General features: G+C 40.7%; 1 protein-coding gene across 1 annotated transcript in view; it reads left to right on the top strand.

Moving 5' to 3' along the window:
- The window catches only part of ercc2 (ERCC excision repair 2, TFIIH core complex helicase subunit), a 44,611-nt gene that overhangs the window by 19,178 nt on the left and 1,030 nt on the right, over nt 1–24,403 (top strand). The window contains exons 10-22 of the mRNA XM_062962151.1: nt 357–490; nt 3,691–3,859; nt 4,991–5,109; nt 10,177–10,246; nt 10,353–10,422; nt 11,599–11,700; nt 12,448–12,511; nt 13,365–13,486; nt 14,866–14,958; nt 17,879–17,951; nt 19,835–19,905; nt 21,384–21,527; nt 22,540–22,683. Coding sequence (XP_062818221.1) covers nt 357–490; nt 3,691–3,859; nt 4,991–5,109; nt 10,177–10,246; nt 10,353–10,422; nt 11,599–11,700; nt 12,448–12,511; nt 13,365–13,486; nt 14,866–14,958; nt 17,879–17,951; nt 19,835–19,905; nt 21,384–21,527; nt 22,540–22,683 — 1,375 coding nt within the window. The remainder of the gene's footprint in view (nt 1–356; nt 491–3,690; nt 3,860–4,990; nt 5,110–10,176; nt 10,247–10,352; nt 10,423–11,598; nt 11,701–12,447; nt 12,512–13,364; nt 13,487–14,865; nt 14,959–17,878; nt 17,952–19,834; nt 19,906–21,383; nt 21,528–22,539; nt 22,684–24,403) is intronic.

Raw genomic sequence — 24,403 nt, 5'->3', positions numbered from 1 at the left:
CTGCCTGTCCCCGGGGCTGAGTTGGTTGCTAGGAGACCAAGTGGGCAGAGATTAGTCCTCTAACTGGCAGCAATGGGATAAAAACAATTATTGCTCTCCCTCTAATTAGGACTTTATTTTTCTTTTCTTTTTGTTATATCAACCTAGAGGCGTGGATGATGAGTTGTGTTGTCAAATTTCGAGGTTGGGGGGCCTATAGTTTTGTTGTTTTGTTGGTCGCCGTGATGCCATCACTCATTTATATATATATAGATAATTAACATTATTATATTCTATTATTAGTATTATTCTATTGTATTACAAAATAACATTATTAATATTATAGGCATATACAATATATTATAACCCTTTCCCAGCATCAAGGAGACGGACGCCCAGAGGCTGAAGGAAGAGTACCGGCGCCTGGTGGAGGGGCTGCGGGAGGCCGGCGTGGCCCGAGAGACCGACGTCTACCTGGCCAACCCTGTCCTGCCAGATGAGGTCCTCCAAGGTGCGTGCTTTTTGGTGCATCTATAGCAGTGGTTCCCAAACTTATTTGGCCTGCCGCCCCCTTTCCAGAAAAAATATGACTCAGCACCCCCTGGAAAGGGGGCGTGGCTTAGAGAGGTGGGCGGGGCTCCTGCTCAAGAGGGCGGGGCTGAGCCTCTCCCCTAGTCCAAGATGCAGGGCTGGGAGGGGGAGGTGGGCGGGGCCACCAATGGGATGGGCGGAGTTACGAACTCTGAGGCAGGGCTGAGCTTCTATCCCTGTCCTGTGGCGCCTGCCAGGACACAGGGGGCGGGGCTAGAGGAGGGGGCGGGGCCTCTTCCCAAGTACCTTCCAGGAAAGATCAATTTTAGTCCAATAAGATAAAGTCTTATGTCCAGTATTAGAGTTCAAAATCCAGAAACCGAAACACACTCAAACTCCATCTGAGTTTTGAGTGGGGAAAGGAGCAGGAAGCAAGAAGAGTCCTCTAGAATAAATGTCCAAAAACAGGATTTCAGGGCAAGGCAAAACTAGATGTTCAGGAGCTGAAACGCAGTCCAAACTTGGCAAGAAGGTAACCGACACCTGGTCTACTCAAGAGTAAGCGCACCGTCAGGCCGCTTGGAAATCAGGAACAAGAGACGACGATGCTTCCCAGTCAGAAGTTAAGTTGACACCGCGCAAAAGGTTTTCAGCACAAAACTTTTATAGAAGTTCATAAGCTCCCCCAGAGCAGGTGCTGGACTCCCGAATTCGTCCCAAGAAAACTGGTCCGCCAAAGACATCGTACCAGGTGCCTGCCTCCCTAATTCTTCCCAAGAGGACTGGGCTAGCCATCATCACCTCGCTCCGCTAATCTGGCGCTTCTTCGCAAACTTTGCTTCTGAGAACAGTCTGTTTTCAGAAAAGCCCTTCGATCAAACAGTAAACCATCCGGGGAACCCGGGAGAGGCGGCACTGTCTCAAGGGCATCCTTAATTGGCTCTGGCACGGAAATGTCAACAGGAGGCATCTGGAAAGGAATTGAATCTTGCTGACTTGGGAAAAAAAACCAAGTCTTCTTCAGTTTGGTCAGCAATGGCTGCGGGGTCAGGGGCCAAAGGTGCCTGAGACATCACAGGTATAGAGGCTCAGCCCTGTATTGTGCTCTTGGGAAGAGGCCCCGCCCCAGCCCCGCCCTTTAGTCCTAAAAAGCCTCTCAGGAGAAATATAGAGGCTCAGCCCTGTCTCGCGCTCTTGGGAAGAGGCCCCACCCCCACCCCTAACCCCGCCCTTTAGTCCTAAAAGGTCTCTCAGGAGAAATATAGAGGCTCAGCCCTGTCTCACGCTCTTGGGAAGAGGCCCCGCCCCCACCCCTGGCCCCACCCTTTAGTCCTAAAAGGACTCTCAGGAGAAATATAGAGGCTCAGCCCTGTCTCACGCTCTTGGGAAGAGGCCCCGCCCCCACCCCTGGCCCCACCCTTTAGTCCTAAAAGGACTCTCAGGAGAAATATAGAGGCTCAGCCCTGTCTCACGCTCTTGGGAAGAGGCCCCGCCCCCACCCCTGGCCCCACCCTTTAGTCCTAAAAAGACTCTCAGGAGAAATATAGAGGCTCAGCCCTGTCTCGCGCTCTTGGGAAGAGGCCCCGCCCCCACCCCTGGCCCCGCCCTTTAGTCCTAAAAGGACTCTCAGGAGAAGTAAAGAGGCTTAGCCCTGTCTCACGCTCTTGGGAAGAGGCCCCACCCCTAACCCTGCCCTTTAATCCTAAAAAGCCTCTCAGGAGAAATATAGAGGCTCAGCCCTATCTCAGTCTCTTGGAAGGAGGCCCCGCCCCCTTGCCTGGCTCCGCCCTCTGTGTCCCAACAAATGCCTCAGGAGAGGTATAGAGGCTCAGCCCTGTCTCGGGCTCTTGGGAAGAAGAGCCCCTCCCCTGGATCACTGCAGCGCCCACCAGGGGGCGGTAGTGCCCACTTTGGGAATCACTGGTCTACACTTAATTTTATGTGGTTTGGCACCACTTGAAACTGCAGTGACTCCGTGCTGTGATCTGCCCTTATCATAAAACTGTCCACTTGGAAAGAGACCCCAAAAGGCCATACAGTCAAGCCCCCTTCTGCCCGGCAGGTAGACACCATCCGATCTCTCCCGACAGATGGCCACCCAAACTCTTACTTGATTTAATGAGCCTCCCTAGATATTATTGTGAAATATATATGTATATAAGGTATAATAGATATATCATAGAACCATAGACTTGGAAAGGGGCCCCCAAAGGCCACCCAGTCCACCTCCCTTCTGCCTGGCAGAAAGACACCATCCGATCCCTCCCGACAGATGGCCACCCAAACTCTTACTTGATTTAATGAGCCTCCCTAGATATTATTGTAACAATAGTAATTATTGCTCATATAGCGTACGATTACATTAGTCAATCAAGCGGTTAATCCTAACATTGAGTACATATTATTATCAATAACTCAAAACATACAGAATTGCTCTTTCTACATGTTATCCACTATTTTCAATCTAGGTTTCTACTCATTATTATTTTTTAAATTAAATATAAACTAATGTAGATAGGCATGTACATTTCAAAAGGATTGTCATCTGACTTTATCTGCTATAATTTGCTCTTTTGTTGTATATATAATTTATTTACAGTATTTATATTCCGCCCTTCTTTCTCACCCCGAAGGGGACTCAGGGCGGATTACAATGAACACATATATGGCAAACATTCAATGCCAACAAACAACATATATAGACAGACACAGAGGCATTTAACATTTTTTTCCAGCTTCACGATTCCGGCCACAGGGGGAGCTGTTGCTTCACTGTCCACTAGTGGCTGTACTTCCTCATTCCTTTCCTCGTGTTTTGCTGGCAGGTTTATGATGTTGTAAATTAGTTAAATTAGCCTCCCGCATAAAGCGTACCTAAATTTCCCTACTTGACAGATGCAACTGTCTTTCGGGGCTGCATAGGTCAACAGCAAGCCGGGCTATTTAATGGTCGGGGGCTTAACCCTATCCGGGCTTCGAACTCATGTCCTCTCGGTCAGTAGTGATTTATTGCAGCTGGTTACTAGCCAGCTGCGTAAGATATATATATATATCTTACGATTACTTTCCTCCATCTGGACACTATCGTGCTATGGATGCAGCCTAGGATCGCCTTTTGCATCCCCGGAGGCACAGAGCGAATGGGTGGATGATGGGCTGTGTGGTTTCTTTTTTGGGCAGAGGCCGTGCCGGGCAACATCCGGACCGCTGAGCATTTTGTGGGCTTCCTGAAGCGCTTCCTGGAGTACCTGAAGTCCCGCCTCCGCATCCATCACATGGTGCAGGAAAGCCCGCCTTCCTTCTTGAAGGACATCTTTGAGAAAGTCTGCATCGAGCGCAAACCCCTCCGGTAAGCAGAGCTCTAGGAAACAATGGCTGGATCCAATCAGTGATCCGAAACTTCGTATTAGTTTTTTTTTTAAATCCTAAAAATTAGTGGATGACCGAAATGTTCTGAAACTTGGCCCACTTGTAAGCAACCTTTATGACTTTAAGCCTGTGAAATTTCAGAATTTGTTTCGGTCACCCACTAATATTTAGGACATTTTTGAAAAAAGTATTTTACAAATAAATTTTTAGAAAACATTGTAAGAGATATCACCTTGAATTTTTGCACAATGAGACAACCTAAGTAGGCCATTGATCCTGCAAAGTTTCAGAAAGATTACTGTATATACTCGAGCATAAGCCTAGTTTTTCAGCCCTTTTTTAGGACTGAAAAGAAACCCTCCTCGGCTTATACTCCGGTGAAGGTCCTGCTGGGCTTATATTCAGGTCGGCTTATACTCAAGTATGTATGGTATATTTATTATTTTTCTCTATTATTGGTATTGTTACATTTATTATTTTACTCTATTAATTATTATTACATTTATTATTTTACTCTGTTATTGTTGTTACTTTTACATTAATTTTACTCTATTTTTATTATTAATACATTTATTATTTTACTGCATTATTATTATTATTACATTTATTATTTCACTCTATGATTATTAAAAGCATACATGAGCGCATTTACATTGAAGAAGATGAAAATTATGATTTAATCAGAGTTGAACAGTCATATCTTAAATTAAAGTTTGATGTAAAGATTTTAAAAACATTTAAACTACTGATGCCTCAATTAATGTAATTTTACTAGTATCTCGGCTTATACTGGAGTCAATGTTTTCCCAGTTTTTTGTGGTAAAATTAGGTGCCTGGGCTTATATTTGGGTCGGCTTATACTTGAGTATATACGGCAATTGTTCTACTCCAGAATTTGTGGCATGAATTATGTTGGATGGATTGAGACTCGATGATGAGATCTTCGTGGAAAACCTAGAGCAAAATGTGCTATAGCAGGATGATGTCTCTCCCACAAAACAAAGTTTTGGCAGCTTAATTGATAGACCCAATTAGGAAATGACCTTGAAAACCCAGGAGCAAAAACCATAGTGTTAAGAAGTGTACTCAAATCTTGAGCTTCGTTTTGCAGATTCTGTGCCGAACGGCTCCGCTCGCTGCTCCGGACGCTGGAAATCGCCGACATTTCCGACTTCTCTCCCATTACACTGATTTCCAACTTTGCCACCTTGGTCAGCACTTACTCCAAAGGTAAGGCGGAGTCTATTTTGATGCATTGGTAGTCTCCCATCCAAGGACTAACCAGGGCGGACCCTGCTTAGCTTCCAATCTCAGTATGTGTGTGGATACATAGATGGATGAATGGACGGACAGATAGTATTATAGAAGCATATTTGGCTATCTATTTGCATAGATAGTTATAGAATATCTTTATGTATGCATTTGCCCTATTTTTATATAATACAGTAGAGTCTCACTTATCCAAGACTCGCTTATCCAAGGTTCTGGATTATCCAATGCATTTTTGTAGTCAATGTTTTCATTATATCCTGATATTTTGGTGCTAAATTTGTAAATACAGTAATTACTGCATAGCATTACTGCATATTGAACTACTTTTTCTGTCAAATTTGTTGTATAACATGATGTTTTGGTGCTTAATTTGTAAAATCATAACCTATTTTGATGTTTAATAGGCTTTTCCTTAATTCCCCCTTATTATCCAACATATCTGCTTATCCAACGTTCTGCCGGCCCGTTTATGTTGGATAAGTGAGACTCTACTGTAATATATAAACAATTATAGAAACACATTTGTGTACTCATTTGCTTTATTTTTAGATAATATATTTTTATGTAATCTATACACATAATAAAAGTGAAAAATGTGTACCATATAAGCGGTGTTTTTCAGCCCTTATTTATGAGCTGAAAAAGCCTCGCCGGGCTTATAATCGGGTCAAGGTCAAGGCCGGCAACGGAGCCTGCAGGCTATTGCTTGCAATATGTGATCTATTTCTCTCTTCTCCTCCCTTATCAGTGTGTTTTCTTTTGCAAAGCCTGCAGGCTATTGCTTGCAATATGTGATCTATTTCTCTCTTCTCCTCCCTTATCAGTGTGTTTTCTTTTGCAAAGCCTGCAGGCTATTGCTTGCAATATGTGATCTATTTCTCTCTTCTCCTCCCTTATCAGTGTGTTTTCTTTTGCAAAGCCTGCAGGCTATTGCTTGCAACATGTGATCTATTTCTCTCTTCTCCTCCCTTATCAGTGTGTTTTCTTTTGCAAAGCCTCCCTCGCTCTTACTCAAGGGAATGTTTTGAAAAGAGAAAGACACCCTTGGAGGTCAGGAAGAAGAAAAATATATGTTCATTCATCTTATGAAAGCATTTTCCCCTGAAATATTTGTTAAACTCTCCTACAGATATATAGGCATTAACCCCTTGCAAGCTTTTGCCATCTCTATGTACCTTTATATGTTGAACAGTCATATCTTAAATTACAGTTTTATGTAAAGATTCAAAAACATTTAAACTAATATTTTTTTTTTTGGTATTTCGGCTTATACTGGAGTCAGTGTTTTCCCAGCTTTTTCAGGCCGGCTTATACTTGAGTATATACTGTATTTCTTTTATAGCCTGGCTTTCATATCATTATATTTGCACCTCGAAAACTCATTCGAAGGCCGCCAGGTGGCTTTCTGTTGCGTTAGAGAAGAGCTAATGTTGCATTGATTCAAGATGGAAAAAGGACGTTGCCGCATATAAATACTGCTTAAGTCTCTTAAGCATCTTGATGCCTTTAAGGAGCTTAATTCTCTCCTACGGTCAGTGGTCAATGTCCGGAGGCTCCGGCCGCAGCCGAGTCACAAAGCGGCTGCGATAGAGAGAGCAAAGAGCATGGACCATGGCCAAATACATTAGACCAGGGGTCCTCACACTTTTGAAGTGGAGGGCCGATTCATGGTCCCTCAGATTGCTGAGGGGCCGAATTATCATTTGAAAAACAAAAACGAACAAATTCCTATGCTCACAGCACATGTCTTATTTATAGTGCAAAAAAACCCCCCAACATTTATTTATTTACAGTATTTACTACATTTATACCCCACCCTCTCTCATCCCGAAGGGGACTCAGAGCAGCTTACAAGTTGTATGTACATACAATATATTATATTATTAGCATAGCACAATATTAGCATTATATATTACTATATTCTACTATACCATTATAACGTAATATTATTAGTAACATTACATTTAATATATAATATATAATTAATATTATTATATTATACAATATTATTATATTGTATTACAGTAGAGCAGGGGTCCCCAAACTTTTTAAGCAGAGGGCCAGTCCACAATCCTTCAGACTGTTGAGGGGCCGAATTATCATTTGAAAAAAAAAATACAAACAAATTCCTATGCATACTGCACATGTCTTATTTGTAGTGCAACAATAACAACAACGAAAGAAAAATACAATATTTAAAAATGAAAACAATTTTTATCAACATAAACCTATTAGGATTTCAATGGAAAGTGTGGGCCTGCTACTGGCCAATGAGATAGTCAAGTTAATTAGGATTGTTGTTGTTGTTGTTGTGTGCCTTCAAGTCATTTCAGACTTTGACCGAGCCTAAGTCTAAAATTAATTATTTATTTACTGCATTTATTTACTACATTTATATCCCACCCTTCTCACCCCGAAGGGACTCAGAGCAGCTGTATGTACATACAATATATTATATTATTAGCATAGCACAATATTAGCATTATATATTACTATATTGAACTATACCACTATACTATTATATAATATGTAATATATAACATATAATTAATATTATTATATGGTATTATTATTAGTATTATATTGTATAACATAATATTATTATCAATATTATATGTATATACAATATATTATATTATTAAAACTGATATAAAAATATTATATTATAAAACTGAGGGCGGGGGCCAGGTAAATGACCTTGGAGGGCCGCATCCGGCCCCCGGGCCTTAGTTTGGGGACCCCTGCAGTAGAGTCTCACTAATCCAAGCCCCGCTTATCCAAGCCTCTGGATAATCCAAGCCATTTTTGTAGTCAATGTTTCCAATATATCGTGATATTTTGGTGCTAAATTCGTAAATATAGTAATTACAACATAACATTACTGCGTATTGAACTACTTTTTCTGTCAGATTTGTTGTATAACATGATGTTTTGGTGCTTAATTTGTAAAATCATAACCTAATTGGATGTTTAATAGGCTTTTCCTTAATCCCTCCTTATTATCCAAGATATTCGCTTATCCAAGCTTCTGCCGGCCCGTTTAGCTTGGCTTAGTGAGACTCTACTGTATTATTAGCCGCCCTGAGTCCCCTATTGAGTGAGAAGGGCAGGGTAGAAATACTGTAATAAATAAATAAATATTATATTGTATTACATTATAATATTATTATCAATATTATATGTATACTCAATATATTATATTATTACCATATCATTCATTTACAATATTTCATTTACAATATTAGTAAATGAAAGAACAATACAATATTTAAAAATAAAAATAATTTTAACCAATATACTGTAAACTTATCAGGATTTCAGTGGGAAGTGTGAGCCTGCTTCTGGCCAATGAGATAATCAAGTAGGATTGTTGTTGTTGTGTGCCTTCAAGTCATTTCAGACTTTGGGTGAGCCTAAGTCTAAAACTGAGGGTAGGGGCCAGGTAAATGGCCTTGGAGGGCCGCATCCGGCCCCCGGGCCTTAGTTTGGGGACCCCTGCATTAGACAGCAATACATAATTAATTAAAACATCATATCCTTAATATCCTTAGTTGATGCATACATCTATGGCTAAGCTACATTGGCACCAAGCTGGCAAATACCTGTATATTTGTATTTTATTTTAAGTGAACTAGATGTACTGTATGTTGTATGTTGTATTTGTACTGTCTGTTCTTGATAAGGCCAGTTGGCTAATCAATAAAATTATTGTTGTAAAACATCATATCCCAATTAAAACCCAATTAAGGTATCAAATAAAACAATTGTAAAACTTACAACAAGCACTATATTAAAGATGTGTTGTCGAAGGCTTTCATGGCCAGGATCACAGGGTTGTTGTATGTCTTTCGGGCTGTGTGGCCATGTTCCAGAAGCATTCTCTCCTGACGTTTCGCCCACATCTATGGCAGGCATCCTCAGAGGTTGTGAGGTGTACCTCACAACCTCTGAGGATGCCTGCCATAGATGTGGGCGAAACGTCAGGAGAGAATGCTTCTGGAACATGGCCACACAGCCCGAAAGACATACAACAACACTATATTAAAGATATCCATAACATCCGGCCACTGAAGTTATTTGTCAAGTATTACCAAAAATTTTATCAGACTGGCAGTGCCTGTTATCATTAATCCGGGAAGGCCTGGCTCCACAGAAAGGTTTTAATTTGTGGGTTTGCAGCCGATCATAGTGCAATCTATATATATAAAAGAGTGATGGCATCAGGGCAGCAGACAAAACAACAAAACTACAGGCCCCCCAACCTCGAAATTTGACAACACAACCCATCATCCACGGCTCAAGGTTGATACAACAAAAAGAAAAGAAAAATAAAGTCCTAATTAGAGGGAAGGGAATAATTGTTTTTATCCAATTGCTGCCAGTTAGAGGGCTAAGCTTTGCCCACTTGGTCTCCTAGCAACCTACTCAGTCCAGGAGACAGGCACAGTTAGGCCTCAGGCCTCTTCCACACTGCCTATAAGATGCAGATTATATGATTTTAACTGCATTATATGGCAGTGTAGACTCAAGGCCCTTCCACATAGCTATATTACCCATTTAGAATCTTATATTATCTGCTTTGAACTGGATTATCTTGAGTCCACACTGCCAGATAATTCACTTCAGTGTGCATTTTATACAGCTGTGTAGAAGGGGCAGTTCTAGGCAGATAATATGAGATTACAAATATACAGTAGAGTCTCACCAATCCAACATAAACAGTGTCCTCTATCCTCACCACTTTCACAGTACACAAACAACCAAATGCATACTAAACATAACGACAACCCTACAACAGACATTCAATACCGTCACTACCTCAACAATTTCTCACCGACACCACCAGACAACGCCACAGCAACGCATGGCCGGGCACAGCTAGTACATATATATATAGGGTTGGTTGACCTCAAAACGGCCCTGAATAGGTGAGCCTATATACATATAGTATATTTATGTATGTGTAATATATTATTTTTAACCAGCATATGAGCATGCACAACTCAGCCCATTGTGTGTTTACAGGTTTCACCATCATCATCGAACCCTTCGACGACCGGACGCCCACCATCCTGAACCCGATCCTGCATTTCAGGTGAAGACGATGCCCTCGCCTCTTGCCGCATTATGGGATTTGTAGTTTGTGTGTTTGCACAGGCCTCTCCATTCATTCCAATGGCTTTTCCTCTCCCTCTTCCCAGCTGCATGGATGCCTCCATTGCCATCAAGCCAGTCTTCGAGCGCTTCCAGTCGGTCATCATCACCTCTGGGGTCAGTATATATATGTATATATATCCCCCAAATCCTTATATTATTATTATTATTGACACAGAGACAGAGTATGATACAGCAAACAAGATGTATATGCTGGTCTTCGTATAACAAAGTCACAAGTCGAACACTTCCGCAGTGTTTAGGACCGTGTGATGTATTTTCGGATGATGCGCACAGGTCCCAGTCAGGTGGCCTTATTATTATTATTATTATTATTATTATTATTATTATTATTGAGTCTCAAAGTGACTTACAGTAATCTGTGGATAATAGTGAACCTTATTATTGTTATTCTTATTATTCTTATTATTATTGAGACTCAAAGTGACTTACAGTAATCTGTGGATAATAGTGAACCTTATTCTTATTATTCTTATTATTCTTATTATTATTGAGTCTCAAAGTGACTTACAGTAATCTGTGGATAATAGTGAACCTTATTCTTATTATTCTTATTATTATTGAGACTCAAAGTGACTTACAGTAATCTGTGGATAATAGTGAACCTTATTATTATTATTATTGTATGACACAGCAAACAAGATAGATATGCTGGATTTCGTTTCACAAAATCACAAGTCGAACACTTCCCAAGTGTCTAGGACTGTGTGATGTATTTTCAGATGATGCGTGCAGATCCCAGTAGGGTGGCCTTTTGCAGTTGGCAGATCGTCATTTTGTCAATTATTATTATTATTATTATTATTATTATTATTATTATTATTATTATTATTATTATTGTATGACACAGCAAACAAGATAGATATGCTGGATTTCGTTTCACAAAATCACAAGTCGAACACTTCCCAAGTGTCTAGGACTGTGTGATGTATTTTCAGATGATGCGTGCAGATCCCAGCAGGGTGGCCTTTTGCAGTTGGCAGATTGTGATTTTGTCAATGTCTATTGTTTCCAAATGCCGGCTGAGATCTCTTGGCACGGCACCCAGTGTGCCCATCACCACCGGGACCACCTGCACTGGTTTCTGCCAGAGTCTTTATTATTATTATTATTATTATTATTATTATTATTATTATTATTGAGACTCAAAGTGACTTGCAGTAACTTGTGGATAATAATGAAACTATAGAAATAATAATAATAAATTAATAATTTATAATAATAAAATATACAAACTTTAAAATAGAAAAGTTTACCATTTCTCTGCCGCAGACGCTTTCCCCGCTGGATATCTACCCCAAAATCCTGGACTTCCGGCCGGTGACGATGGCCACCTTCACCATGACCCTGGCCAGGACCTGCTTGTGCCCGATGGTCAGTTGAGCACGATCCGTTGATCCAGGTTCTGTTCCGGGTTCGAAAGTGTCATTTCCTGTTTCATTGTGCGGCCCTCACTTTGAAAGTAGCTGTTCTAATCCAGAAACTTGGTTTTTGTGGCCGCCATAATGTTGAATTGAGTGAGATTCGATGTCCTTCCCTCAAAGACAAAGTTTTTTCAGTGTAATAAACTTTCCCCATGTTTTTATGATAGAACCGATTAGGAAATGACCTTTGTAACCCAGGAATTGATATTATTACATTTATTATTGTACTCTATTTATTATTACATGTATTATTTTAATATATTTATTATTATTATTACATGTATTGTTTTACTCTATTATTATTAAAAGGATACATAAGCACATTTACGTTGAAGAAGATGAGAGTAATGATTTGATCAGAGTTGGACAGTCTTATCTTAAATTACAGTTTTATGTAAATATTCAAAAACATTTAACCTACTGATGCCTCAATTAGTGTAATTTTATTGGTATCTATTTTTATTTTTGAAATTTACCGCTCTCGGCTTATACTTGAGTCAATGTTTTCCTAGTTTGTTTTGGGTAAAATGAGGTGCCTCGGCTTATATTTGGGTTGGCTTATACTTGAGTATATATGGTAATTAAGTTGGATAAATTGGCTGTATGGCCATATGTCGGGAGGGTTTGGATTGTGCCTTTCCTGCCTGGCAAAAGGATGGCCTTTAGGGTTCAATGCAATTCCATGCTTGCCTTCCAGATCGTGGGCCGTGGGAACGACCAAGTGACCATCAGCTCCAAGTTCGAGACCCGTGAAGACATCGGTAAGAGGACAATGTCATCCTAGATTTTAAGTGTTTCCTCCACCACAGGCACCCCAGTGTTTCTTACTCTCTCCATTGGTGTGGAATTTGCATGATCCCTCCCACTACCTTTCCTGTTCTTTTCTATGGCACACAACAAACATTTTTAGCCATAGAAGACACAGTCAAAACACTCCCGACAGATGGCCATCCAGCTATAAATAAATATATATATGTATGTATCTGTATCTTTGTATCTGTATCATAGAGTAGGAAGAGATCCTCAAGACCCGTCCCATTCCAACCCCATTTCTGCTGTAAAAGGAGGACACAATCAAAACACTCCCGACAGATGGACATCCATCTAGATATATGTATATATATACACACACATACATATACATATATGTCTTTATCTGTATCTTTGTATCTGTATCATAGAGTACGAAGAGATCCTCAAGACCCATCCCAGTCCAACCCCATTTCTGCTGTAGAGGAGGACACAATCAAAACACTCCTGACAGATGGCCATCCAGAGATATATATATATATATATATATATATATATATATATATATATATATATATATATCTGTATCACAGAGTAGGAAAAGATCCTCAAGACCCATCCCAGTCCAACCCCATTTCTGCTGTACACAATCAAAACACTCCCGACAGATGGGCATCCATCTATATGTGATAGATAGAGATAGCTGATTAATATATATCACAGAGATAATCATGAAGAGGAGAAGGAGAAATACAACCTCTGTCCCAATTGATACTACTATTCCCGTGTCCCTTTTTGCCCCTTATTATTATTTTAATTATTAGTGATTATTCTTAATAATAATCTTTTTCTCCCTCCCGGCAGCTGTCATTCGCAATTACGGCAACCTTCTCCTGGAGATGTCGGCCATAGTTCCGGACGGGATCGTGGCCTTCTTCACCAGCTACCAATACATGGAGAACATTGTGGCCTCTTGGTATGAACAGGTCAGTCTTAGTTTATTTATATTATTTATTATATTGCTAGCTTTGCTCGGCCGCGCGTTGCTGTGGCTTCTGGGAATCATTAGTTGGCCAGGTAGAATACCAGTGAATAGCCTTGCAGCCTCAAAGCCTGGCTGTTTCCTGGAGTAGCACCCTCCATCCAAGAGCCGCTTGGATGCCTGGCTACTTCCTTTGTAGGGGAATAATAATAAATTAATAATAAATATAAGAATGGTAATGATAAAATATTAGTAATAAATATAAGTATAATAAATACAATAAATATAATGACAATGATAATAAATTATTAATAAATATAATGGTAATGGTACTAAATGTTATGAATGATAAATATGATGATAATAACAAATACGATACATATAATAATAAATATAATAATGGTAATGGTAAAATATTATTAATAAATGTAATTATAATAAATACAATAAGTATAATGACAATAAATTAATAATAAATATAATGGTAATGGTACTAAATGTTATGAATGATAAATATGATGATAATAATAAATACGATACATATAATAATAAATATAATAATGGTGATGGTAAAATATTATTAATAAATGTAATTATAATAAATACAATAAATATAATGACAATGATAATAAATTAATAATAAATATAATGGTAATGGTACTAAATGTTATGAATAATAAATATGATGATGATAATAATAAATACAATACGTACATGTAATAAATATAATAATGGTAATGGTAAAATATTAATAAATGTAATTATAATAAATACAATAAATATAATGACAATGATAATAAATTAATAATAAATATAATGGTAATGGTACTAAATGTTATGAATGATAAATATGATGATACTAATAAATACGATACATGTAATAATAAATATAATAATGGTAATGGTACTAAATGTTATGAATAATAAATATGATGATAATAAATACAATACGTACATGTAATAAATATAATAACGGTAATGGTAAAATATTATTAGTAGATATAATTATAATAAATACAATAAATATAACAATAAATATAATAATGGTGATGAATATTAATAATACATATAATGATGTTGAGAGATAATACAATGTTTTGTGTAATATGTTTATACTAGGGGTTGGCAACCCTATGCTGAGCAACCAAATAGAGTTTGGAAAAATACTCCAAAAGGTCATCTAGTCCAAATTCCCTACTTCAAAGGGGGACACAATCGAAGCCCTCCTGACAGATGGCTATGCAGCCATCGATAGTGAGAAGCATAGATATAGATATGTGAGATATCATAGAATCAGGACTGGACACAACCATAAATATAATAATAGAAATACAATGATAATATTACAATTGGTCCGACTTGACCTCCTCCTCCTTTTTCCAGGGCATTTTGGAGAACATCCAGCGCAACAAGCTCATCTTCATTGAGACGCAGGACGGGGCCGAGACCAGCGTGGCCCTGGAGAAGTACCAGGAGGTCAGCGGGATCCATACATTATTTAGGGACAAAATGTAAATCGGCGTGGTTGTTGTTTAGTCCTTCAGTCGCTTCCAACTCTTCGTGACCTTATAGACCAGGGGTCCCCAAAGTACGGCCCGCGGGCCACATGCAGCCCACCGGAGCCATTTATCCGGCCCCCGGAGGCAGTGGCTCCCTCCTCCTCCACCAAGCAAGGTGCATGTAGCGTGAAGGAGAAGGGGGAAAAGGCGCACGCCTTTCTTGTCTTCCTCCCCCCACGGGCACCTTTCCTGCCACTGCCGCTGAAGAAGGGCCGCAAGGGGCAAAGAAAAGGCGTGCGCCTTTTCTCCCTCGTCCCAAGGGCAGCTTTCCCATTGCCGCCACTGAGGAAGGCAGCGGGAAAGGTGCGCGCGGGGTGAGGGAGGAGAGAAAGGCGCACGCCTTTTCCTCGCCCCGCGTGCACCTTTCCCGCTGCTGCTGTCGAAGAAGGGCCACGCGGGGCAAGGAAAAGGCGTGCACCTTTCTTCCCTCACCCCACGCACAGCTTTCCCGTCATCACTGCCGAGGAAGGCAGTGGGAAAGGTGCATGCAGGGTGAGGGAGGAGAGAAAGGGGCATGCCTTTTCCTCGCCCCCCGCACACTTTTCCCGCTGCCGCTGCTGATAAAAGTGCACACGAGGCAAGGAAAAGGCGTGCGCCTGTCCTCCATCGCCCAGCCAGCAGCTTTCCCATTGCCGCCAAGGAAGGCGAGCATGGGGCGAGGGAGGATGGAAAGGTGCGTGCCTTTCCTGCCTCCTCGCTCGCCTTGCACGCTTCTTTCCCGCCTCCTCCCTCACCTGGTGTGTGCCTTCCTCAGCGATGGAGGAGGGGAAACAATAATGGAGGCATGCCTATGGCAAAAGGAAGAGGCCTCCCGTCTTATCTTGCCAGACTCCCTCCTCTGCAGCCCTGTCTGGATTTATTTTTCTTGAAGATTAGCAATCTCTTCCAACCCTGATTATTACAGTATTGTTTTTCTTGTTGTTTTTGTTGTTGGTCAGGGGTGCTTTATGTTTTGGTTCACAAAGGCAGAAGAGGGTTGGACTATATGGCCCAAGGGGTATCTTCCAACCATTTTTATTATGGTGGTATTATTATTATTATTATTATTATTATTATTATTATTATTATTATTATTATTATTATTGGGTGTCTATCTGTCAGGGGTGCTTTGATTATGTTTTGGTGCACAAAAGCAGAAGAGGGTTGGAGTAGATGGCCCAAGGGGTCTCTTCCAACCCTCTTTATTATTTTGATGATGATGATGATGATGATGATGATGATGATTAACATTGAGGCTGTATTTGTCCCCCCCCCCTTTTTTTTTTACTTCAAATTAAGATATGTGCAGTGTACATAGGAATTTGTTCATAGTTTTTTAAAAAACTATAATCCGGCCCACCAACGGTCTGAGGGACTGTGAATTGGCCCCCTGTTTAAAAAGTTTGGGGACCCCTGTTATAGACCATCCCAGGCCAGAGCTTCCTGTCAGACCATCAACTAACTTCCTTCCTTCCTTCCTTTTTATCCCATTTTCTTTCTTTCCTTCTTTCATTCCTTCTTCCATCACTCCTTCCCTTCCTTCCGTCCTTCCTTTTTCTCCCCTCCTTTGTCTCTCCTTCATTTTTTTTCTCTTCCTTCTTTTTTTCTCTTTTCCATTCCCTCTTTTTCCTTCCTTCCTTCCTTTTCCTTCTCTTCTTTTCCTTCTCTCCTTCCTTCCTTCTTTCTTTGCTTCTTTCTTTTTCCTTCCTCCCTTTGCTCTCCTCCTTCTTCCCTCCTTCCTTTTCATCCCTTTTTTCGGTTTCTTTCTTTCCTTCCTTCTTCCATCCCTCCTTCCCTTTCTCCTGCCTTCTTCCCTTTCTTCTTCCTTCCTTCCTTCCTTCCTTCCTTCCTTCCTTCCTTCCTTCCTTCCTTCCTTCCTTCCTTCCTTCCTTCCTTCCTTCCTTTTCCTTCTTTTCTTTTCCTTCTCTCCTTCCTTCCTTTGCCCTCCTCCTCCCTCCCTCCTTCCTTTTTATCCCTTTTTTCTTTCCTTCCTTCCTTCTTCTATCCCTCCTTCCCTTTCTCCTCCCTTCCTCCCTTCTTTCCTTTCTTGTTTCTTCCTTCCTTTTTTCCTTCCTTCCTTTTCCTTCTTTTCTTTTCCTTCTCTCCTTCCTTCCTTCCTTCCTTCCTTCCTTCCTTTCTTTTCCTTCCTTCCTTTGCCCTCCTCCTTCCTTCCTCCCTCCTTCCTTTTTATCCCTTTTTTCTTTCTTTCTTTCCTTCTTTCCTTCCTTCTTCCATCCCTCCTTCCCTTTCACCTCCCTTCTTCCCTTTCTTTTTCCTTCCTTCCTTCCTTCCTTCCTTCCTTCCTTCCTTCCTTCCTTCCTTCCTTCCCTTTTTCTTCTCTTCTTTTTCCTTCCTTCCTTTGCCCTCCTCCTTCCTTCCTCCCTCCTTCCCTTTTATCCCCTTCCCTATTTCCTTCCTTCCCTTTTTCCCTCCTTCCCTTTCTTCTTCCTTCCCTCCTTTTTCTCCCCTCCTTTATCTCTTTTTCCTTCCTTTCTTTTCCTTCCTTCCCTTTTTCTTCTCTTCTTTTTCCTTCCTTCCTTTGCCCTCCTCCTTCTTCCCTCCTTCCTTTTTATTCCCTTCTTCCCTTTTTCCTTTCTTTCTTTCCTTATTTCCTTCCTTCTTCCCTCCCTCTTTCCCTTTCTTTTCTCTTCCTTCCCTCCTTCCTTCCTTTTCCTTCCTTCCTTCTTTCTTCTCTTTCTTTCTCCTTCCTTCCTTTGCCCTCCTCCTTCCTCCCTCCTTCCTTTTTATCCCTTTTTCCTTTCTTTCTTTCTTTCCTTCTTTCATTCCTTCTTCCTTCCTTCCTTCCTTTTCCTCCTTCCCTCCCTTTCTTCACTCCTCCGCTTTCTCTCCTCCGCCAGGCCTGTGAGAACGGGAGAGGGGCCATCCTCTTATCCGTGGCCCGGGGAAAAGTCTCCGAAGGGATCGACTTTGGTGAGTCTCTTCTCTCTCTTGAGCCTTCGTTTCCGTCGCCTTCCTTTGAAAAATAATAATGTTTTGTCCTTTGCTGCACTTCTTCTAATTGCCCGGTTGGAAAAGTCAGCCATAAATCAAGATGAAGGGAAGGAGGAAGAAGAAGAGGGAGGAGGAGGAAGAAGATCATTGCAGCCATTTATTTATTTAAGTCAGACTAGAGCCATAGGATTTGTATGGTCCTCAATAAAGCTGGACTACAAGTCCCAGCATCCTGCACCCATCGCTATAGTTGCCAAGGATGCTAGGCATTGAAGTCAGTCCATATCCATAGGAATTGCATGATTCTCTAAATATTTTCCAAGGCTGCTGGGCACTGAAGTAGTGCATCATCATCATCATTATTATTATTCCTTGTATGACACTCTAAATAAGGCTGGACTACAACTCCCAGCATTCTGCATCCATCGTTATATTTGCCAAGGCTGCTGGGCACTGAAGTAGTGCATTATTATTATTATTCATTGCATGACCCTTTAAATGAGGCTGGACTACAATCCACAGCATTCTGCACCCATCACTATACTAACCAAGGCTGCTGGGCATTGAAGTCTGTCAACTCCCAATTATATGGCCCTATTAATAAGACTGGACTACAACTCCCAGGATTCTGCACTCATTGCTATACTAACCAAGCTTGATGGGCATTGAAATCTATCTATAACAGTAGGAATTGCATGATCCTAAGGCTGTACTACAACCCCCAGCATTTTGCACCCATCACTCTGCTAACCAAGACTGCTGGGCATTGAAATATTATTATTAATCATTGTATGACCCTCTAAACAAGGCTGGACTACAACCCCCAGCATTCTGCAGCCATTGCTATATTTGCCAAGGCTCCTGAGCATTGCAGTATTGCATTATTATTATTATTATTATTATTATTATTATTATTATTATTATTATTCCTCATTGTATGACCCTCTAAACAAGGCTGGACTACAGCTCCCAGCATCCTGCACCCATTATTATATTTGCCAAGGCTGCTGGCTATTGAAGCCTTCTATTATTATTATTATTATTATTATTCATTGTATATCCCTCTAAACAAGGCTGGACTACAACTCCCAGCATCCTGTACCCATTACTATATTTGCCAAGGCTGCTGACTATTGAATCCTTGTATTATTATTATTATTATTATTATTATTATTATTATTATTATTCATTGTATGACCCTCTAAATAAGGCTGGACTACAACTCAAAGTATCCTGAACCCATCGCTATATTTGCCAAGGCTGCTGGCTACTGAAGTCTTGAATTATTATTATTATTATTATTATTATTATTATTATTATTATTATTCACTGTATGTCCCTCTAAACAAGGCTGGACTACAGCTCCCAGCATCCTGCACCCATTATTATATTTGCCAAGGCTGCTGGCTATTGAAGCCTTGTATTATTATTATTTTATTATGACACACCAAAAAGATAGATATGCTGGATTTATTATTATTATTATTATTATTTTATTGTATGACTTTTGCAGGTTTGTGATCCCACCAGTTCTTTACTGCAGGGAGGTGGTACTTGAGGCATACGTTCCAATGGATCATTTGGGCCACATAGTTGTGCCTCTGTTTGTAGTCTGTCTGTGCAATGTTTAATAATAATAATAATAATAATAATAATAATAATAATAATAATAATAATAATAATAATAATAAAATATTGTATGTCCCTCTAAAGAAGGCTGGACTTCAACTCCCAGCAAGCCTGGTTATGGATGCAGAATGATGGGAGTTGGAGTCCAGCCAAATCCCTGGGTTTCAAAGCGATGTTGCTCACCGTTGGCATTACAAATGACCAAACCAGTTCCGCCCTTTTCTTCCTCCCAGTTCACCACTATGGGAGGGCCGTGATCATGTTTGGCGTGCCTTACGTTTACACCCAGAGCCGCATCCTCAAGGTGAGTGACCTGGATCCCATGCATTTAATTCCCTTTGCACCCTCTCGATCGGGAGCATGGTTTTCTTGGCTTGCTTGTTTTGCAATTTCTCTCTAAAGAGGCTTAATTAATCCTGACTGAGATTCCTGGGCCGCCGGCTCCTTGCAACGGACTGAACCAACTTCCATAATCTTCTCCCGGGGATTAAGGAGCCTTCGGTGGAAGGATTTCTTCCTTAGGTATTGCAAGAGCTAGTGATGTGAAAAAATTGCTTTTACCACTGGTCACCACGCTTTTAGAGAAAAAAGTTGTATTTTATTTATTACTAGCTTGGGTCCCCGGCATTGCCCGGGTTATTTGAAAAAGTCTATTTTTTAATTGTACAAAATGCATAAGGTTACGGGTGAACTTAAAACTCACATTATGCCAGGTTTATTTATTTTCTTTATTTACTACATTTATATGCCGCCCTTCTCACCCCAAAGGGGACTCAGAGCGGCTTACAAATTACATTATATTATTAGCATAGTACAATACTGGCATTAAATTATTATGTTGTACTATATCGTTACATTGTAATATTATTAGTAATATGACATTTAAAATATAATATATAATTAATATTATTAAATTGTATTATTCCCTCCCCCACATTATTATCAGTATTATATCGTACTACATTATAATATTATCAATATTATATATATATAAATATATATATATATATAAACACACATTATTCCCTCCCCCACATTATTATCAGTATTATATCGTACTACATTATAATATTATCAATATTATATATATATAAATATATATATATATATATATACACACACACATTATTCCCTCCCCCACATTATTATCAGTATTATATCGTACTACATTATAATATTATCAAAATTATATATATATATATATACTCTCACACACACAGTAGAGTCTCACTTATCCAAGCTAAACGGGCCGGCAGAACGTTGGATAAGCGAATATCTTGGATAATAAGGAGGGATTGGGCAAAATAATAATAATAATAATAAATCTTTATTTATATACCGCCCTATCTCCCGGATGGGACTCAGGGCAGTTTCTAATAAAAACAACACAAACATTACATAACAAACATAATAACACATTATTAAGCAATCTTATTATTATTGCATTTATTACTTTATTTATTATTACATGTATTATTTTCCTGTATTTATTATTATTATTACATGCATTATTTTACTCTATTATTTATTAAAAGGATACATAAGCACATTGACATCCAAGAAGATGAGAATCATGATTTGATCAGACAGTCTTATCTTAAATTTGAGCTTTATGTATATGGGAATATTTCCAAGCTGTGGATAATGGGAACTGGCTGGAGAATCTGTGGATATGGAAGACCCAATTGTACTCTTTAATCTCCTTCTTACGCCAGGGAGGCGGGTAATTATAATTATGATCATTAACATCATATATCGGGGGTCTTTCTCCTTTCTTTCCAGGCGCGGCTGGAGTATTTGCGGGACCAGTTCCAGATCCGGGAGAACGACTTCCTCACCTTTGACGCCATGCGCCATGCGGCCCAATGCGTGGGGCGCGCCATCCGGGGAAAAACCGACTACGGCCTCATGGTCTTTGCGGACAAGGTGGGAGGAAGCTCAGGGCGAGAGGGCAGCCTTGGAAAGTGATGTGTGTCCCTGGGCTGAGCATCTGAGGCGCCTGTTAGGACACATAGCGGGCGGAGCTAGAGGAGTGGGCGTGGCTTCTTCCCAAGAGCCCGAGACAGGGCTGAGCTTCTACACCTCTCCTGAGGCGCTTGTTGGGACACAGGGGGCGGGGCTAGGGAAGGGGCGGGGCCTCCTTCCAAGAGCCTGAGACAGGGCTGAGCCTCTATATTTTTCTTGAGAGGCCTTTTAGGACTAAAGGGTGGGGCTATGGAAGGGGGCGGGGCTTCTTCCCAAGAGCCTGAGACAGGGCTGAGCCTCTATATTTTTCTTGAGAGGCCTTTTAGGACTAAAGGGTGGGGCTAGGGAAGGGGGCGGGGCTTCTTCCCAAGAGCCTGAGACAGGGCTGAGCCTCTATATTTTTCTTGAGAGGCCTTTTAGGACTAAAGGGTGGGGCTAGGGAAGGGGGCGGGGCTTCTTCCCAAGAGCCTGAGACAGGGCTGAGCCTCTATATTTCTCTTGAGAGGCCTTTTAGGACTAAAGGGTGGGGCTAGGGGGGGGTGGGCGCCTCTTCCCAAGAGTCCAAGACAGGGCTGAGCCTCTATATTTCTCTTGAGAGGCCTTTTAGGACTAAAGGGGGGGGGGCTACGGGTGGGGGTGGGGCTTCTTCCCAAGAACATGAGACAGGGCTGAGCCTCTATACCTCTCCTGAGAGGCCTTTTAGGACTAAAGGGCTAGTGGTGGGGGCGGGGCCTCTTCCCAAGAGTGCAAGACAAGGCAGTCTTGTAGAGGCAGGATATAGAGGTTCAGCCCCGTCAGGCACTTGGGAAGAGGCCCCGCCCCCTCCTCTAGCCCCGCCCCCTGCGTCCGGGACAGGGATAGAAGCTCAGCCCTGCCTCAGAGCTCGTAGCTCCGCCCATCCCAGTCCTGGCCACCCATTTTGGCAGAAAGCGGCGCACATGTCTTGCTGTGACTCTGGTTGTTTTCCCGGCAGCGCTTTGCCCGAGCCGACAAGCGCGGGAAGCTTCCGCGCTGGATCCAGGAGCACATCACCGACGCCAACCTCAACCTGACACTGGATGAAGCCGTGCAAGTGGCCAAGTATTTCCTGCGGCAGATGGCCCAGCCCTTCCGGAAGGTGAGGCCCAGAGCGGCACGGTCGGGATTCGGGGGCGAGAGCCACGGGGGTCCGGACACGGGACTCTGCCCGTCACACCACGACACCACCCGGGAGCCTAGAAGAATCATATCCCATATTATATTATTAGTATATCATAATATGAGTATTATATATTATAATATTGTTATAATTGACTCAGGAGACGTGGTGGAATGATGTCTTTCTGGCTCCGTTCTTCACTCTGGCCCAGATTATTATTATTATTATATTAATAATATATATAATTATTACAATTGTTATATTATCTAAAATATATTATTATATCTATATATATAAAAGAGTGATGGCATCACGGCAATTCACAAAACAACAAAAGTACAGGCCCCCCAACCTCAAAATTTGACAACACAACCCATCATCCACGCCTCAAGGTTGATACAACAAAAAGAAAAGAAAAATAAAGTCCTAATTAGAGGGAGAGCAATAATTTTTTTATCCAATTGCTGCCAGTTTAGAGGGCTAATCTCTGCCCACTTGGTTGCCTAGCAACCAAGGGACAGCCAGGTTTCAGTTAGGGGACAGGCAGACTTAGGCCTCACTGAGTCTTCTTCCACAGATGATCTAATTTGCACTGGATTATATGGCAGTGTAGACTCAAGGCCCTTCAACACAGCTATATAACCCATTTATAATCTTATATTATCTGCTTTGCACTGGATTATCTTGACTCCACACTGCCATATAATCCACTTCAGTGTGCATTTTATACAGCTGTGAAGAAGGGGCCTCATATAATCCAGTTCTGAGCAGATAATATAAGATTAGAAATATACAGTAGAGTCTCACTTATCCAACGTAAACAGGCCGGCAGGATAAGTGAATATGTTGGATAATAAGAAGGGATTCAGGAAAAGCCAATTAAACATCAAATTAGGTAATCATTATACAAATTAAGCACCAAAACATCATATTATACAAGAAATTTGACAGAAAAAGTAGTTCCATGCGCAGTAATGCTATGTAGTATTTACAGTAGAGTCTCACTTATCCAACACTCGCTTATCCAATGTTCTGGATTATCCAACGCATTTTTGTAGTCAATGCTTTCAATATATCGTGATATTTTAGTGCTAAATTCATAAATCCAGTAATTTCTACATAGAATTACTGTGTATTGAACTACTTTTTCTTCCAAATTTGTTGTCTAACATGATGTTTTGGTCCTTAATTTGTGAAATCATAACTTAATTTGATGTTTAATAGGCTTATCCTTAATCCCTCCTTATTATCCAACATATTCGTTTATCCAACATTCTGCCGGCCCGTTTATGTTGAATAAGTGAGACTCTACTGTACTGTATTTACAAATTTACCATTAAAATATCACAATGAATTTAAAACACTGACTACAAAAACATTGATTATGAAAAGGCAGACTGCGTTGGATAATCCAGAACATAAGCGAATGTTGGATAAGTGAGATTCTTCTTTAATATGAAATTAAATTACTGGGATAGAATAATGCAGAACAATATAATCTCTAAAACCAGGACAGTAAATAAACAGGGGAATTCCACACAGGAAACAATCAGGGCCAGCTAACACCTCCCAACAAAGTATTCCCATCATCAAAGTCTGGCAAATCCTCTGTTTTCTCAGGGCCACAGACAGTAGTAGCACATAAAATATCGCAAACAACTCCACTCTGAAAACAAGGGAATTCCAGACAGGAAACAAT

The sequence above is a fragment of the Anolis carolinensis genome, unplaced genomic scaffold (assembly GCF_035594765.1).
Source record: "Anolis carolinensis isolate JA03-04 unplaced genomic scaffold, rAnoCar3.1.pri scaffold_10, whole genome shotgun sequence".
Lineage (NCBI taxonomy): Eukaryota > Metazoa > Chordata > Lepidosauria > Squamata > Dactyloidae > Anolis > Anolis carolinensis.
This window is presented reverse-complemented; position numbering and strand designations above follow the sequence as displayed.